This window comes from Triticum urartu, chromosome 2, assembly GCF_003073215.2.
Source record: "Triticum urartu cultivar G1812 chromosome 2, Tu2.1, whole genome shotgun sequence".
In the NCBI taxonomy this organism is placed as follows: domain Eukaryota; kingdom Viridiplantae; phylum Streptophyta; class Magnoliopsida; order Poales; family Poaceae; genus Triticum; species Triticum urartu.
This window is the reverse complement of record NC_053023.1, coordinates 308,079,867-308,099,181: the sequence shown is the minus strand read 5'-3', so window position 1 is coordinate 308,099,181 and position 19,315 is coordinate 308,079,867. Positions and strand designations below refer to the sequence as shown.

The 19,315-nt window shown below is 46.1% G+C and overlaps 1 protein-coding gene across 1 annotated transcript; it reads right to left on the bottom strand.

The window, feature by feature from the left end:
• Nucleotides 1–2,941: 2,941 nt before the first annotated feature.
• On the bottom strand, nt 2,942–6,001 carry LOC125537118. The gene is made up of 6 exons (XM_048700417.1): nt 5,814–6,001; nt 5,039–5,174; nt 4,320–4,377; nt 3,911–4,213; nt 3,723–3,828; nt 2,942–3,650 (listed from the first exon to the last, which is right to left on the bottom strand). Exons 3-6 carry the CDS (start codon nt 4,334–4,336, stop codon nt 3,543–3,545), a joined length of 534 nt encoding a protein of 177 aa, XP_048556374.1. The 5' UTR covers nt 4,337–4,377; nt 5,039–5,174; nt 5,814–6,001; the 3' UTR covers nt 2,942–3,542.
• Nucleotides 6,002–19,315: the final 13,314 nt, after the last annotated feature.

Genomic DNA, 19,315 nt, shown 5'->3' with positions numbered 1-19,315 from the left:
GAAAGTACCTGCTTGACGTGGTGGACGCTGAAGATAATGGATGGAGGCGAGAGCTCCTTGCGGGCTGTGTACCGAGGGAACACGCGCGCAGCTTCGAGTGAAGGATGAGACCTGTGTGGAGCCGGCCGCTGTGTGACGGTGAGGACGATGGCTTCGTGACGGCCGGGACGACGGACACCGACAGGGCTCCGATTAGCGAGCTTGTCGATGGAGAAAAACGGGAATCGGCGGCAGGTGGCGATAGCGGCAGAGGGCAGCGCTTGAGGGTGAGGCTTCCACCGCGTCTGGTGCAGGAACGGGCGGCGCGCGGGGTGGTGGTCACAGCGCAGATTGGGATCGGAGGTTGGATAAATGGGGAGGTGGTGGGGGGATATGGCGGAGACGCGGGAAGTATGCGCGGTAAAGAAAATAATCCGTAGCGCCAAAACTTTTATAAGCGAAAATAGTTCGGGAACGTGAAATTTGATTTGGTGGGAATAGTTTGGGATCTTTTATTGGATAAATCCGTATGCTTTGGGGTTTTTTCAAAAAACATCAAACTTTACTCGGTAATATTCGTATCCAAGTAATATCGATATACTTTAATAATAAAAATAATAGAGGCCAGTGGTAGATCGAAGTTGGGCTTCTCCCTCCGCCGCACGCTGCCCGTGTCGACCGCGGACGCCCCCCCCCCCCCCCCCCCCCCCCCCCCCCCCCCCCCCCCCCCCCCCCCCCGCACCGCATCCCTTCACCTAGCCCTTGTCGGCGATGGTGCGGTGCAGCGATTCCTTCAAGCCAATCTTGACCAGCTGGTCACTGCTGCGGTGTCGGCGTCCGATGTGGCGAACGTGGCCTGACATTGCGTCGCTGCTCCTCTTGCGCCGCCCTCTCGGTCGTCATCAAGGTATTGTGTGATGATGTGTCGTCTCCACAACGAGTTAATGGAGGAAGCACATGGGAGGGCTCCTCTTCCTTCACGGACTTCGAAATAAACTTGTCGCACTGGTTCCAACAAATCGTGTGGCTGGTGCGAGCGTCCAGCATGGCCGTCGTCGCCATTTCCAGCTCCCTACATGCGCACTTGCAGCATCTCACGCCACAGTGTTTTTGTTAACGTGAGGCGCTCCGGTAGCTTCCTTTGGTTTTGGGAAAACTATGCACACACCCTCCCCTCGATATGTTATAAATGGTCGGCCTGCAAACCAACCTTTGGTTGGATGGTTAGGAGGACATTGGTATCCCATGGGAACGTATCTAGTGCACCAAGACAATTGGTGCTACCGATGCACCGGACCCGTTGCACATTCAAAAATATTAAAAAAAAATCGAAAATAATTTAGTGTATCAACACAACATCAATATATGTTGTCACAAAAATTCAAATCAAAACAATGCTCAAGATACAAAAATGATAAATTTGACCTCAATGTGCTAATGGGCCAAAACTGAAGCCCAACTTGTGTTACGTATTATTCAGTGTCAAATTTGTTATTTTTGTATCTCGAGCAATGTTTCAAATATTGAATTAAAATTTTATGACAACAAATATTGATGTTGTGTCAATGCATTAGATTTTTTTCAAAGTTTTTTGAATATTTTTTAATGTGCAACGGGCGACCGGTGCACCGGTAGCACAAATTGCCCCGGTGCACCAGATACATTCCCGGTATCCCATGCCCATCAGAGTGCAAGTCTTGAATTTGACATTGGTGTTTGCATTTTTCCAGATTTATTTCAGGGATTCCGACCATGTGCGTGGGAGAAGACGTTTCCGTCAACTACAAAGGAGTCTGTGACGACTTCGTCAATCTTAAGATGATGTGCTGGATCAGTCTCTCGGAGTCTCGTGGGAGGGGTAGAATGTGCGTGCGTGTATACGTTCATACGAATGAGTGTATGTATGAGCGTCTGCGTCTATGTTATGTTAAAAAGAAAAGACCGGGCCAACCAAGGCACAAACGCGAACCTCCCTCCTACTCCTGATTTTGGAGGCGCCAAAAGCTTCCATGGTCGGGTTTTAGGAAGCATCCGAAAGCTTGCTAGGTTTTTAAGTCGGGTTATCTTTATCTTGTTTAGGTTCATTTCGGCCAAGTTTTACTTTGTTTCCCTGGTTTTACCCTTTCTTTTTTATTGTTTTTTCTTTTTTAGAATTTTATTTATTTATTATTTCCCTTGTCTTTCTATTTTTTTTCAAATTCTTGAAGTTCTTCCAAATTTTTTAATTGTTTTAAATTCCCAAACTTTTTTAATTCGTGAATATTTTTCTTCAAACAGTGAACGTTTTTCAAATTCACAGTAAATTCAAGTCTGTGAACATTTCTTGAATTTGTGAATTGTTCCCTAATTCATGTACTTTTCCAATTTGTTGCAAAAAAGTTTTGAACCCATACACCTTTTTCAAATTCACAAAACTTTTTCATATGCTTGAACTTTTTTCGAGGTCATGAACATTTTTAAAGTCTTTTTTTAGTTTGTCAATATATTTCTTTGAATTCATGAACTTTTTTTCAAATTCATGAACATTTTCAGAAGCTGTGAACGTTTTGAAATTCATGTTTTTATCAAGGTTGTGAACATTTTCAAATTTGATTACCCCCAAAGTTTTGAACCTTTTACAAAAGTCAATGGCCACATATGGCGGTTCCCAGGATTTAAGAATAACAAAAAAAAATATTGTACTAGTTACTGTAACACTTAACTGATTTTACCAAATATCCCTTATTGCTTTTGATTTTTATGACTGGGATGTCAATCGTGCAAAGTCGATGTCATGAACTTGCAAAATATTATTGAAATATTGACTAGACTACTTTCGTTTCCTATAAACTAGCACAAAGAAGCATCCAATCAGGAAGTGAACCTGAAGCACACTTCATCAGAACGTTCCAAAATTTAGCAGTACTATTGTCATGTGAAAGTTAAAAAAACAATTTAAAAACTATTCAAAGAAGTGAACGGATAGCCATAAATTCATTCATAACAAAAGGGAAAATATGCATTAAAAAGACCATGGACTCGTTCATTACAGAGTAACACAGGGAACAATATATTCTGAAGAAGATCCGCCCAGCTAGAATAGTTATATTGGAGCAACTCTACCTAGGAGCATGGATGACAAGTGCTCAACCTATATCTTAGCTGCCGATAACAAGCTGAAAGCACAAAGACTAATCTGTTTCATCAGAAGATGGTTCTCCACCCATGTCAAAAATATCACGAGGTTCGAATTTCACCATGGTATTCCAATTCTCACTTCTCGGATGTTGGATATAAAATACCTGGTCCACTTGGGAAGAAAATACAAAAGGATCATCCTCTAACTTCTCCCATGTATGTATTTTGCGGGAGAAGTTCACATGAGTGAATCCAAACTCATCTCTTAAATACTAGCTTTGTGATGAACATCATACCAATCACATTTGAAGAGCACCACCTTGTAATCTCTGTATGACAATTCGAAGATGTCAGATAACCGGCCATAATAGGACACCATTTTCAGCAAGGTTCACGACACCACTATTTTGTGTCACGCGTCCTGTCTCGCGACTGATATTATGAAACTAGAAGCCATTAATTATATAGCCACTATAGCACACCCCGCATTTGCTTGGTTTTGCGGCTAATGCTCTTATCTTTTCTGTAATATCCGGTCCATCATCTAGTATAGCCTATATGTAAGAGTGGTTACATTGAGTTCATATGGAACTAAAGTGAAGGAACATGCTGAAGGAGAATTATACCTTTTGTTCCAACCAGTCAGCAAAGTGTCTACTAATCAAATCCTCATTGTCATCATCCGTCAAATTTAAGTTACCCGGCTTCCTCTTCTCTTGATCCACAAATTCTCTGTAATAATAAGAAAAATAACATCATGATTTTTTCCAACTTGTGAAAAACAACAGAAATAGAAGATAGCACTGAAGCACACCTACGGAGATCATCAAGCTCATCACAGTGTCGCAAGACATATCGATGTGCTTGAACTAGAAGCTGATCGTCCAACTGGCCTACAGTGACAGCCTTTCCAATTGGCTCACCAACACTATCAAACATGTACATGCCCTTTGTATTATCTGAAGGATCAGGGTTCCTAGATGTTCTCGTGAAACGTGTGGTTCCTTCTAGAAATCTTAAACAAAAGGTCAAGCATTCTTCAACAATATATCCTTCAGCAATAGAACCTTCAGGATAAGTTCTATTGCGCACAAGTGACTTTAGCCAAACAAATGATCTGAACATCATAAAACAACAAGGTTATATGATCACGGGAAACAATAAATCAAATCATATACTTAGATGCACCGTGTAAAATAACAAATAAAATGAAAGTAGCATACCTCTCTAGAGGGTACATCCACCTGTAATGCACCGGGCCACCAAGTTTAGCTTCTTCAACTAAATGCACCATCAAATGTACCATGACAGTAAAAAACGATGGAAGAAAAACTTTTTCCATATTACAAAGTGTCTTCACAATACTCTCTTGCAGTTTGTCAAGCTCAGAGACATCTAACACTTTGGAGCATAGCTTCTTGAAGAAATTAGCCAGCTCAACAACTATTATCATGACATCTTTACTGGGATAATAGTTTAAAAGTGCCACAGGAAGGTTGTCTTCTAGAATAACATGACAGTCATGGATTTTGTGGCCAGTCAATGTTAATTCTTTCATGTTCACACACCTCGAAAAGTTTGATGCATAACCATCAGGTGTCCTACAATTCTTAATCACTGTACAAAGAATCTCCTTCTTTTCTTTATACATATTAAAAGGTCCATGCGGCAATTTAGTTTTACCCTTATCACCTTCATCAGGTTGAAGGCTAGATCGAATTCTAATTTCTCCCAAGTCAAGTCGTGCATTAAGGCCATCCTTTGTTTTAGAATCAATATCCAGTAAGGTTCCAATTAAATTTTCACAGATGTTTTTTCTCAATATGCATTACATCTAGATTTTGCCTTAACTTGTTGTACTCCCAGTATTCCAAATCAAAGTATATTGACTTCTTTTTGAAACAATCCTCAGGCTTCTTCTCAGGTTTACGTGCGACATTACCTGATTTCTTGTTAGGCGCTCTTTTACGCTTCTGTTTTTCAGGACCTTCAGTTGCTTTTTCACTATCTTTGCCCTTCTTTTTCCCTTTCCCTTTCTTTGCCACAACAACCTTTTTTCCTAAGAGAAACACTCTGCCCTGCAACATTCTCAAAGCTGAGCTACCACTCATAGTAATGAAAGCAAAATCGATCAGTTTGTAATTTCCATATGCTCTTGTACATTAAACATAGGTATATATGAATATTTTAAACTGTGCAATAGATACTAAGGTTCAAATTGTATAATAGGATCTACCCAATCTTTCATCTTACACTGGAAAACATAAGTGGAGATGTGTCTTTACTAGAGTAATAGAATTTATGTGAAGTACATAAAGAAAATATCATAAATGACAAATATGGATGTATATTCCCCAATGCTTGACAAACAGCAGAACAGAAGGCTAGCTGGTATAACCAGTTACTAAAAATCTAAGTAATATCCAGTGGTTTCTCTTGCTAAAAAAAGAAAAATACTCTTGTGTGGCATGACATATGCAGCTCCCCCTAACCAGATCAACTTCAAAAATATCATGTCATCAACAATTGCCATCGAATCAACAGTCCGCACTGTTTTTAACAACAATTCTCATCCAATCACCAAAAAGTATTCACTGATTTCAAATTTCACCAATACAGTGCATCACTGCAAAGACAGAAAGGGAAAACAGAGGTGACATATCGCAATTTGAGCTATATTTCACATGATATGGAGATAGAAAAATGAGAAGAACAACCTGTGGACAAGCTCCTAGCAGCAGAGGTGTGTCGGCGAGCTCATTGCCAAGGTCGGCAGCAAAGCGAGAGAGGAGTCGTCCGGGTAGAGTATTCTGCGGCCGGCGGAGCCTGGCGTTGGGGGGAGCGGTGTCGGGCTGCAACCGGCGGAGCCTGGCGTTGGGGGGAGCGATGTCGGGCTGCAACCGGCGTCAGGGGATCGGGGAGCTTGGCCTGGGGCAGACCGGCGTCAGGTGGCAGAGGAGCTTGCGCTGTAGGGAGGCGACCAGCATCGAGCGGCGGGGGAACTTGTCTAGGAGGAGTGGTCGAGCGGCGGTGGAGCTCTGGCCGGAGGGCCGGCGGGGGATCAGAGTCGGGCGACGCCGGAGTTCGGGCTGGGGGCGAGTTGCGGCGGCGTCAGATCATTGGCCGGGGGAGCGCGACGGCGTGAGATCTATGGTAGAGGGGGCGAGCGACGACGATGGCTCTGGCTGGGCCAAACGGCGGCGGGAGATCGACTGCTGTTGCCGAGGCGCCGAGCGGCGGCGGCCCTAACTGCTGATTTCTTTTATCATTTTAGGGAGTTGCGTATCACAGAGGTAGTATAATATATTCCTCCTAAAAAAGTACGTAGTATAATATACGTCAGCCCCTTTTTTTCAATCAAATAATATACATCAGCCTTGCTACATCTACGACTGTTCTTTTACGAATTGTATACGACCTGGCATAGCAGCCGTCCATTGCATTCGTTGGGTGATTGGGATGGCTTTCTGAATCGTATCTCAGTCTTTGGTGGAGTCTGAAAAGTTTTCCTCATGTAGCGAGGCCTAACCGCCGCCACAGGAGAGCCGCTCCTTCCTGCGCCGTCTTCTGGGGGCTCTTCTCTGCTAACGACTTTTTGGTCGTCGGTGGTGAGGGGATCACCTGAACCCGTACGTGTGGATTATTTTACCTTTAGGTTTTAGGGCCCAAAAAGTTTAGGGTTTTGAATCGTTCGACGTCTTGCCTTCAGCGGTGGCGATGATGATGCTGAATAAAGAAACTCCGGATTCTTCTTCGGCGAGGCAATCATCTCTATTGTCGGTGAAGGATCCGGGAATCGGTATGTTCAAGCGGGGATGTCGTGGCGTCGGCGGCATCCCTGTGGTGGACATGTATCCTCGTGCTCCGTCGTTGCGCCGGCGTATGCTCCAACGTCGGCGCGGAGCTTGGGAGGTAGTCGAGGAGCGGATGCAGATTGTGGTCTGCAACAATGGCATCTGAAAGATGGAACGTGTGCTGGGCCCGTGGTTCGTGGATGGCAGGTATGGTTTTCTCCTCCGACGTCTTAGTCATGTGGGTGCCAGATCTGGAATTCGATGACGTGTCCGGGGTGTTGCCCCGGTCTAATTCATTCAACGGTAATGGTTTCGTCTATGGCGAGCCACCTTGAAGGTCTGCAAAGTTGTATATCAACAATGTAGTTGCGTCGATCTCAGGTGAGAAGGTGATCCGTCATTTTTTCTTTCGGTGGCTGATATGATGGTGCTGGAGACAGGTGACGGACGTTGGTATTAAGCTCAGAGACGTTCTGCTGTCTTTTCACTTTTGTCTTGGTGGTCTTTATGTGACTTGTATTTTAATTTTTATGATATGATTGAGACATATATTACCATGCAAAATATTTTTGAGATGGCTTCATATGAAAATCCAATGGGCTTTCCTCATACGTACACCAATTCACAAATATACATAGACAAACAACTTTTTTTTGCAGGGACATAGAAGCACATTACAGAGGGGATGTTTAAAGTCACAATCAAATAACAAAGTAGCATTATCCAAAGTTTAGTACAGCTAATTTTCATAGATATCTGGGTTGAAAAAATAATTATTCAAAGTTTTCTTAAATCTATGATAAGAACAGAGTCGCACATTAAGACGTTTCACAAATCTTCTCGAAGAGCAGAGGCGCACATAAAGCGTTTCACAGATCGTCTCTTAAAGTTAATTAAAACTAAAATACTTATTTTTTAGCCTAATTAAAATCAAAAGTTTGTGGCGCTTTCTAAACGTCTTAAGAAGTGTCTTTAGGTCGTCAGTGTTCATGAGCGTAGAGATGAATAAAAAAGCGCCCCAGAAAAAGCGACCATACCTGGTGTTTTTGTTGTAGTGGTAGTAGGAGTAGTAGGGTGGTATGGGCCAGAACAAGCATTCACGTCCAGGAGTACGGCACACGCCACCACCACGACATCCATCTGACACCATATTATTTCTTGGAGTCCGTGCGAGAGCAATCTCTTCAACCTCGTCGTTTCTCTAACTTCAGCCATCGCGTGGCGGGCGAGGTGGGGGTTTGCCGATAGTCGGTTTCCTTAACTGCGGTCCCACTTGTAAGGCCAACTCCAACGCACGACCCCAAACGGACCTCCGTTTTGCACGAACTACAATGATAATTTTGACTACTCCTGTAGTAACTTGGATTAGTGCCTTCTCGATGCATTCATTGTTGATCTGCGGAGGCTCGATCTTGCGTGCTTCTTTCTTCTTCGAGTGTAAAGAAGTAGACGCTGCTTTCTCGCATCTAGTCTCATGTCTAGCCTCTATTCTATACTAGCTAAAAGTGATAGAACATCTACTAAATTGCGCTCTATCAATATATGGATGTACTCTTCTTCCCAATACAAAAACTTGCATCCATTCTACTCCCTCCGTTGCACAATACTACATGCCTTCTATTTGTCAAAATATATATGTATCTAGACATGTCTTAGTATATAGGTACATCCATTTTTGGAAAAATGGAAGTCAAGTATTTTGGAATGGAGGGAGTACACAATAAATTTTTTAAGCTAGCACAACTAGTCTAATCCGAGATCAGAACCGAAGATTTGGTCGGGTTCTTCCTCCTTTTGCCGACATGTGGGACATCCAACATCCAGGTCGTGTCATGAAAGAAAATAGAGTGGTAGTTGAAGCCACGAGATATGCATCTTGGGTTAAACTGTAAATAATCTTACTACTCTTGAGTAACTCCAAAAGCGGCCACCGAAGATCTTTATTGGATTTGTTTTTCATCACCAGCACGTCGAGGTGAAAGATGTGCAGGTTCAGTGGGTCGTCTTGCGTTTTCACTGACATGTGGGGCCGCATGTGAGCAAACAGACGATGGGCTCCGCACGTCCACTGGCTGGCTGAGAAGAGAGATAGAGGAGGGCTGAGCACGGACTGCAGGAAATTTGTTCTACGTACCTCGATATAGGCTCGATATAGTGGGGTGGCATGGGCCATAACTAGCATTCACGTCTAGCAGTATGGCACACACCACCCACACGAGTCCCATCCGACACCAATTTTCTTGGAGTTCGTGCTACAGCCATCTCTTCTCCCTCCTGTCCTCTTTTCTCAGCCATCGCGCGGTGGGCGGGGTGGGGGTTTGCCGATAGTCGGTTTGCTCAACTGCGGTCCCACTTGTAAGTGAAAATGCAACACCTCACGCATTCCCACTTGAGCGGCGTGCCGGACCAACCGTGTGGGGGTGCGACGCGAACACGGCAGGCTTTTCCTTTTTAACTCGTAACTTGTAAAATTTGGTTCTGCTTCATGGCGCGACCGATAGATAGAAAATAACGATTTTGCCTAGAGTAATGAGAAGTTTGCTTCTGGCGCCGTTCATGCATGGAGTACGTACGAAAATTATGAAGTTGATGCGAAAGGTAAGATAATTACTGTAGTATCATATACTACTACATGGATTTGACGGAAGGATAAAAATACATACGGATCCATCAACGTTCAACAACATCCTCACGCCCTAGTGCGCCGGGTCACCAACCGACATGTGAGGAGCAGCAGCGTTGGCGGCGACCTCAACGTGCTTCTGAACAGTGCCGTCCAAGGTTGCCATGCGCTCCAAGAAGGCCAGCGTCCTATCATCCTCCTCTTGCATGTACTAGTCCTTGTGGACGATTTGCGCGTAGACGTGGGTGATTATGTCGATGGTGTCTTGCTGCGCCAAGCGCTGCGCGGCGAGCGCGACCTCGAGGTGGACATTCTCCGGCGCGGCGACGGGCAGTCGCAGGGCCACCAGTGCGTCGAAGAGGTTGTTACCATAGTGGCCGTTGAGGGTGGCGGGCATCGCAGAGCCTAGGCGCGTCAGCTGGAGACTTACGTCAATGTCGTCCGCAAGCTTCTTGACTACGGTGAACTTCTCGAGGAAACCGACGAGGACCTCGTCGAACAAGGATGCGAAGCTGTCGTCCAAGCGGCCCCTCGCCCTGGCGGCCTCAAGAAATACTACCTGCCGGGCCGCAGGCCGGCGTCGTGGACCATCTGGCACAGCCGGCTGATGCTCGCGCTCATCGCCTCCATGGGTCTAGCGTAGCTTCTAGTCAACTGATCTTGCGATTCGAGTGATCACTCAACCCTTGGTTAGCGTGCGTAGGTGCATAGGATTTCGTACTACTCCTCGGCCCTCTACGACACCTGCCTTTGGCTGTATGATAGGTGGGCCAGCCACCCCCTGGGTCCACGTGTCATTCACCTCCTAACCCGTCTCTCACACGCACCCTGCTAGTGGTTTTCTTTTTCTCTCCATATCAACCATTTTATATTGCGTACGTGTCATTCAAGAGTGAAATGATGGTTGCTTCTTCCGACTAACATACTGTGTGATTTGACTGCTCCTTAGTGGCCCCTACATGTACTCCCCCTACGTGTATGGAACAGTCACACGTACACATATACGCAAAAATGCGCGCGACACCCTAATGCATGCATGTCCGAGCACACGACGGAACACACACGGTGACGCTCAAGTGCTCAACCTACACGTGCGTGCACACACATACTCAGTCAGGGTGAGCTAGTGACCGTATGAATACCGGAAAATATATATATTGAGCGCAATGAGTGTATTATGAAGTCCACTGACCGTATTTTTACAAATATACAGTGACCGGCAATGTATTTATCTCGTTTGAAATTAAGCCATGTTAACCGGAGAGGAGGCAGCATGGTCTAGCATTACTTTGTTGTGTCCCGTCAACTTGCCGAACGAGGAGAAGCTTGCATATAGAACAACATATATATATATATATATACACACACACTTATAAGGACATGGTTGCATAACCAAATTAAACATCCACTTACATAGGTGGCTACTACACACATGGCATTTCCACAGACCAATAAAGTAAACTATATATTACATGCATTATTAACTAGCATAAATGATCATCTGATCATCATCTACTTCTTGTGACGCTTTCTCTGGTTGTGGCTCGATCCGGGTTCGTCGATTTGGGTAACGAGGCACTTGTAGCATGTGTACACGCTCTTGGCCGTGAACCTGAGGTGAGGTTCATCCAGTTGCCACATCCAGGCCCTATGCCAGGATACATGACTTGTTCTCTGGGCATCCTACTTTATCTTTTCGTAGTAGGGGTCGATGATGGCCGAAGCGAGTTCAACCAGGGAGTCCTTCGTGCAGCCCCAGACCCTGTAGTGCTCATGGATTTCGACAAGGTTCTTGCAAGCCAAGCCCGTAACCCTGAGCGCTTTTACATCGTCGGTGGTTTCCACCATGGAAAACTTGTAGTCAGTGCTATTGACAAACCTGTTGAAACGGTCGGGACGACCGGCGGTGTACTGAAGGTCGATGCCGACCACCCTATACTTGTCTCGAGCAAGCAACTACTCAATGCTATTGATGTAGTGGTCCACCACGGCCGGGTCGATGGTGTACACCACCGAGAGATCCGTCTCCCTCACGTGGGTCTCCACTTTATTCTCATCGAACTCCATTGGAGCACCGTGTGGCACCCCGATCCACATGGAGCAGCGGGCCTTCGCACGTCAGCCCAAGTTAACACCTGACGCACGACAGGTCCATAATACATCATTCCAGGTACAAGAATATTCATCAAATACATATATAGAAGATTACATCATTGATGAATACAATTATCTGGCATAGCTCCAAGGATATTGAAATGGCGGCGGAAGTCTTGGTTTGGCAATATAACAAATCTGGCTGGGCTCCACAACTCAGAGGACTAGCAAGGTTACGGCCTAGCACGACGGGTCAAGCGAACACTTTGGGTATGACCTACGAAACTGGCATGACATGACAGGTCAGTACATTGAATGTACTTGCAATACAACCAAATACATAGCATCCAAACAAGTAGAAGACAAAGAAAGAACCAAGTGCATGCAACAACCTATCTCATATCAATTACTAAACATGGCATGATAAAGATCAACTAAGCATGAACAACATCATAGCAGCTACTAACATGGTAATCACATGGCATATCAAAACATGCTTCTAACATGGCAACAGTAAAACATAAAATATCATCTCAATCATGGCATAATTCAACATATCAATCAAAGCAGGGCATGGCATCATGAAACTATGTTACATACAAACAACCAGTCATATTCAAAGCAGACATAACATGTTAACTTTATGCAACCATCTCCTGTTCGGCCATGGTTATTTAAATGCAACATATTACTTAAGTAATGCAACCAAACTTGTGGACTAAGTCCCTCGCACTCTCTTACCAACGGGTCGTCTCGCAATCGAATAGTGATCACTCACGGATCACGAACGGTACCACACTCGGTTCAACGGGTTACCTTGTAACCAAACGACGATCTTTGAGGCGAGCACAACCATGACCAACACTTGGTCTCAAATGGTGATCTTTCCTACGATCACAACCATGACCAACACTTGGTCTCCAAGACTCACCGAGACCTCGTCTCGTGATCATATCAAAACATCGGCGTGACTTCTCACGACTATCTCATAGTCCAAGTCACCACATTCTTGTTACCACATTAATTAACTTAATTATTTCAGGTTTATACTCCATTTTGACCAAGACCCGATAGTGTGACCTACTACGGACTGTGCTGCTATCGATAGACTTAATAAACACCCTGCAGAGGTAGAGCACTGTACCACACACCATGGAACCCATGGCCTCACACTCCCATTCGGGTGGACCAACGGCGTTCCGACAAAACCGACCTATTGCCATGACACTCTCCTGGCCACTCCGACTCCCCACTGGGCTAAGTCCTGGGTGGCCCCGTGTCTACCAAAGACACCGACGGCCACCATCGTGGCAAAACAAAACGGTCCCAAACGGGGACACGAGCTCAAATCCAAACCCGGGCACACAAGGCTTATGTCCTCCTACCTGATCAGAGGCACGGCAATAGATCGCATTAGGGCCTTCCCATAAAGGCAAAATGTGGCTGCACTGAAGAAGTTCGATTTGGTGGCACTATGACTCGATCCCATCGATGACGGAGGAGTTTTGTTATTATTAAGTCATATTATTATCTTCTCCATCATCATGGACATATTTAACATGAATGCAACAATGAGCATGCAACATACAAATGCATGGACAAAATGTCAAACTTCTCAAGTGCACAACTATAACATAAGGAACATGACATTACCAAGTACTAGCATATCAACAGTGCATTACAATCATCGTAGCATTTTATAACGATGTCATGAAAATAAAGTAGAGTAGTGTCATGGCATTATCAATAATAACATTCTAATTAGCATGGCAAAAGATATCATGAAAACATAAGCAAGCATGATAATCATAACAGAATAACTGCAGACGAAAACGATAAGGAACAACTGTAACTACACACACACAAGGTGCAAGCAAAGTCAACATGCAAGTTTGGGGCTCATGATAAGAGGTTGGCTTTCCTGGGGTCTACAAGTGCTCCGGGAAGAAGTGTGAAACGGCCATGGAAAGAGTTGTCGGAAATAGTTCTCTCTCGGAGGGGGCTGTTTACGGGCAAGGGCAAAGTGTTCATTTTCACTATGTGAAAATATTTTGAAAATGATACCAAAGGAAATAGCTGGACGAACAGAGAACATGAGTGTTGGAATCACCTCAATCGGAGTTATGAGCGCAAAGTTGTGGCCGTTCGCTTTTTACACAATAAAAGCAACTAAAGCAGTGAACGTTCACAAAATAAGCACTTCGGCCGGCTGAGCTGAAAAAGAGAAAGCGCCCTTCTGAGAATACGCCTTCAGAGAAGTGAAAACGTATTTTCATCTAAAAGAATAAAAGAATGCGCTTTCTAACCTGGGAAACGGACTCAGGGAACAATACGTTTTCAGACTGGGGAAAACGGCTTCGCGGCGGAGGCGCCGCCACTTAACTGATGTGGCACTGGGACAGGCCCTACGGTCGCTGACAGGTGGGGCCACGCAGGAAGGGGCCCGCCTGGCCTGGTTTCTTCTTCCTCCCGCTCGGGATCGAATGAGGCCGAGGAAGGGGATTGCCCCGATGGCGAGCGCTGGCGACTCCGGCCACTGCTCGTGACGGCCGACCTACCCAGATGCTTAGGAAGGAGAGAGACATCTCAGGGTGGTAGCCGCTGCCGCCGACCAGCATCATAGCGGGAGCAGGAAGGCACGCCGCGGAGGGAGGCTTCGGCCGCCGGAGACAGAGAAGCTACGGTGGAGTAGGGAAAGCGCTGAGGCTATGGGGGGGGGGGTTCGCCTGAGCCTGAGGGATGAAGTGGTGGAGGTGGAATGGAGGGAGGGGCGTGGCATTGCTAGAATCGGGCGAGACCCGAGGCGGCGGCCACGTCAGTGGTGGTGGTCGAGGAGAAGCTCCGGGGGCGAAATGAGGAGCGTGGGGAGGCGTAGAGAGGTGGGCAGAGGCTGCTGATGATCTCCAGAGGGTCGAGGGCGGGCTATATATAGCCGGGGCAAAGGCACCCGAGCTGGTCGCCGCCGAGCGAGTCCGGCCACGGCTCTGCCGGCCGCAGCAGTCACGGGGACGCACCGGAAGTCGACGATGGGGAAGTGGATGAGTGCCAGAGGCTCACGGAGACGAGAAACGCTCGGAGACTAAAGGAGGAAGAGGACACCGGGGAGGAAGGAGACGGTGCATAGGAGCGCACTATTCGGTCGTTGGCATGGCTCGCCGGAAAAGAAAACAGGGGGAAGGCGACGACGAGGGGGGGGACTGTAGGACATTAATGGCGAGGCCAGAGCCGGTGGGAGCAGCGTTGCGAACGAGAACAGTGGCTAGACCATCATTTTGGGTTGGCTACACTCTTGATCACCACGGACAAGACGCGCTCCGGAGTTTTTACTGATGCCCGCTCATGTCTACCGCGTAGTTCATCGAAGATAGAGTGTTACTACAGTAAAGAAATGGACAAAGACAAATTCAGATGAGTAAATCAAGCTCCACAAGTTTACTGTTGCAAACTTGCCCACACTCTAGAGAGTAAACTAGAGAGGGTAAAAGGTAAATTTGTTGTCTGAGAGGCTCAGGGTTGAAAGGACTATGATCCTGGGAGTTATGAAGTCATTAGGACTACGATCCTGGGAGTACAACTGCTAAATCTGACACAGAAACTAAATCATGAATAAGCACTCAATGGGAGTTATGGATTGAGCTAAAACTTGGCAAAACCTGATGATTTGATCATAGGTATATGCTGCAAAAATATCATACCAAACGGACTTGCAAAAATGGTACTTCCTTCACAGCTATCATTTTTGCCCAGAAAATTGAGAAAAATCCTCAGGGAAAATGGCTAACTGAAATGAGCCAATTTTTTTTGGAGAGGGGTTATATGGATAGGAGAAGGCTTGAGAATATTTTCAGCCATAATGGAGCAATATCAGATGCACTTGCTTTAGAAACTGAAACATCGGACACAAACCAAGAATTGCTCCTGTGCTCACATAGTTCAATTAAATGAACTGAATGTAGGTGGAGGCTAATTATTTTAGATACTTGAGAGGATGGAAAAGTTTCATCCCATTTGGAAACTTTATGAAGGTACTTCCTTCACAAAGTTGTGTTCTGGTCAAAAACTTTGAAAAATTGCACAGGGAGCTAGGAGGAATGGATTGAGCTCATAGTTGGCATCCATTGGTTATTTAACAATGTTAATCACCCTGCCAAATTACAACTCCATTGGAATAAGGAATAAAGTACTTCCTTTGCACAATTTCAGAGATGACAGAAACTTGCATTGGATCATGTGCCCAATTTTGAACTATAGAATCATAAGATTAGGATGGAACTAGTTAATATATAGCAAGGACAAGCTCCACAATTTATGTGGGAGTTGTCTCTGCTATAAAAATAGTAGTTCCTTTGGAAAATGGTAGAAATGCAATATTGGCATTAAATAGGAAAAGGCAATTTTCCTTATTTAATTTTGCTAGAGCTTGGATTAGGCATAAGTATCAACTCCACCAATTCTCATGAATTTAGGAGATGGCTAGCTATGTCTTTGGATTTTATACCTCGGAAAGGCAAGAAAAGGAATAAATGACAATTCAAAAATATTGCATGGGACTTTGCAATATTTTTGCACATCCAAGGCTCAGAAAGATAGGAGGATCTCTGGGAACAATTGGGAGGATCAACAGATCAAAGAAAATGATGGCTCCTTTGTAAGCACAAAGGACATATCCAAATTCAAAAATTTGGAATTTAGGGTTTGAGAGGATTTGAGCTGATGCAAAGGAGGTCTTGCACACTAACAAAGACATGAGCAAGGTTTTGAAAGGATGGAAATGACAAGAATGATCATAGTCATCTAGCAAACTCAGGAGGATTTTTTTTTTTGAAAATGAGTGCCAGGAAGGAATAACAGCACAAAAATTGATAACCCAATTTCAGGGCTGTTACAAACCTTCTCCCCTTAAAAAGAATCTCGTCCTCGAGATTCCTAGGGATACAACACAAATGAAAGAATAACCACTCTGGGGGAAAACCTCGGGATTAATTTTTAACACTTTGGTTAAATTCAAACGAGTTGGGGCACCGATAATTGGTACACCCAGAGAGATATATGGGCAAAACAGGGTTATCTCCACGGCTAGGGGCACTCAAGATCTGACTCCCAAAAAATTTCTAGATGCACCCCAACGAATAGTGGCTTCACCTGCTGACACGTAGGTGTAGTGCCCACTGGCAGCCTCCTTCTTCTACCTCCAGCTTGCTCTTTTTTCTTCGTCGCTGCTCCACGTGCGGCTTGGCGCAGCGCGCATCTAGCTCCTAGGGTGATGAGGACCCTAGTGCCGTAGTGCGCGGCGTGGACGGCGCCGGTGCAGCGAGCACTCACGTCGCGGGCTAGCACCTTGTCGGCACTGCTCGCGGATTCCCCTCCTGGACGCCGGTGATCGAGCGACGAGCGATTCTCCTGGACCTCGCTCACCGTACACCGGGGTTGGGCTATGAAAGACGACAGCACGACTTTCCTCCAACACACCAACACATGCCGCTCTACTACCTCTTCGGTTTGGACGCGATCGAGCTGAGCTCCTTCGGCGAGGAAATGTTCTTGGCGGCGCTGCGGTTGTTCCTCGCGGTGCTGCTGGGCACGCTCATCGGCTCATCGATCCTCCTGCTGATTCTTATCAGGAATGATCGGGCTCGGGACAACGCGCGGCTGGGTGCGATGGCTCGAGATGCAGGAGAAGATCCTTCATCGCTTTGCGTCGGCGGAGTAATCACGTGCGGCGGTGGAGCGGGGGTGGCAACTTTCCTACGCCACGCAAGGCAGAGACGATGGTGGGGGTGGGGTCCAGATGCAGGCGAGGTGGCTGTAGCAGCTCAGGAAGCACATGGGGGTACGGGAAAATTTCGCGGATTGCTCCATGAAAAAGTAGGTGTCGAGGTAGAATCGGAGTTGAAATCTGTATCGGGGTAGATGTACTGGATCGAGTGAAATAAAGTTGGCAGTGTTCCTCCGGAAATGAAATCGGGGAAAATAATTAGAGACGAGGAATTGCCAGACGGAAATGCCTCTACGAGGCTCTGGATTTGAAAATCCGGCACACGGGGTATGCACAGATAGATAGTGATATGTGACTTTGCATTCCCTCGAGTACTGCCCTAAGATACTCATGGGTGAACCGGGTATGCGTGCAGTATGCAGTATAATCTAAACTAGCAAACAAACAGAGGCAATAAACATGCAAAAAAAGGAAAAACACACCGGACAAATCATACTAAAGTGTTTAATGTCAGTGGGTATATGTAATCCTAGTATACGTATACCTACACCAGCGCACATTTTATTAAAGACTCGGGACGAGCCAATGTTGTTTTTAGTGTATGTGCTCTACTGGTTAAAATCTTGTTAGCACACATTGCCAACCCTGTCAAACACCTCTGTTTGACAGAGAGACAAACAAAAACAAGCACAAAAATCAAAAGCAAGAAAGCATACATAAACACATCACGGTTTACAAACAGTGCAAGCATACAACAAAGCACGAGCGCTCTACGCACTAAACGAAACTACTCACTCCGGGATACATGGTTCTATCCTCATACTAGGGATGAACCGACAGACCAACCTACTTGCAGAAACAACTGATTGCGCGGCTGAGGTCAAGCTGAGGGCTTGCCTTGCTGGGGTTCTCCGGGAGGACGAAGACTGAGCCAATCTCCCTCTTCATCATCCGACAGCACTATGGGTTGGGGTTCGGCTACTGGGGGTGTGGCTGAAATTGATCCAAGCATATGTTGCTGGTGGATTCAGTAGAGAGCCTTGTCGAGGGTGATGATGTTTGGCCGAGGCCACAATACAGGCTGAGAGGGTAGCACTGGCTCGGATGGCGTTGGGTGAACAGCTTGAGATGCGAATTTACGGGCCTCACGATAAGCTTCTTTGACAACTCGTACCACATCGTTGTCCATGGTTCTGAATTCGACAAGCATCTTTGAAATCATCGTCCCCTGGGCAGTGATATATTGCACCAGGCGGGCGATTGCAGGGTCATCCCCTTGGATAGTGGGAGAAGGTTGAATTCCTGCTTCTGTCACCACGGGGAAGAAACAGAACTCCCTCTTCTCTGCCACATGCGGGAACTTAGTTCGGAGGTAGCGGCCTAAATGGCCAAATCAGTGGTAGGCATGGCTCTACCCTGAAAAACCAACGGCTGGCCATCTACTTGGGGACCTGGGCCGATGTGCACTCTTGCATCATAGCGATGAAGGTGAGGAACGGGTGTCGACTGGAACACCAGGTAATCGGGGCTAGCATTATAGCCAAAGGCTTTGGCGAGCATTTCAGCAAGAAGGGGTGGAAAGCCAGTATGGTTGACGACAGTTGTGCGGGTGTGAAACTTGGTAGCTTTGAAGGTGCGGCTGGAGTGTTACTAGCTAGGCTTCTTTGCAGGGACATGGCTAAATGAGAAGAGCGCGATACGACTAGTGGAAAAGGGGGCTTTTATAGGCAGCTATGCGGGACATGCCCGCTTCGTGTGCCCCCTTTCCCTTAATGGCAAAGGGAAAGCGGTGTGGCCTACTAGAAAGGATATGGTTGTTATTCGTTCCACGGTTAACTAGGTGGGGATAGCGGGGTGAGGACGTGTCGGTCCCGACTACGCCACCTATGGATTAACAGTGGCCATGCCGGATGCCAGGGATGGGTCAAATCCCTTAGGGTCATTACGATTTAATTGTAGCGGTGTTCTAATACTAGGATAACCTATGCCAGC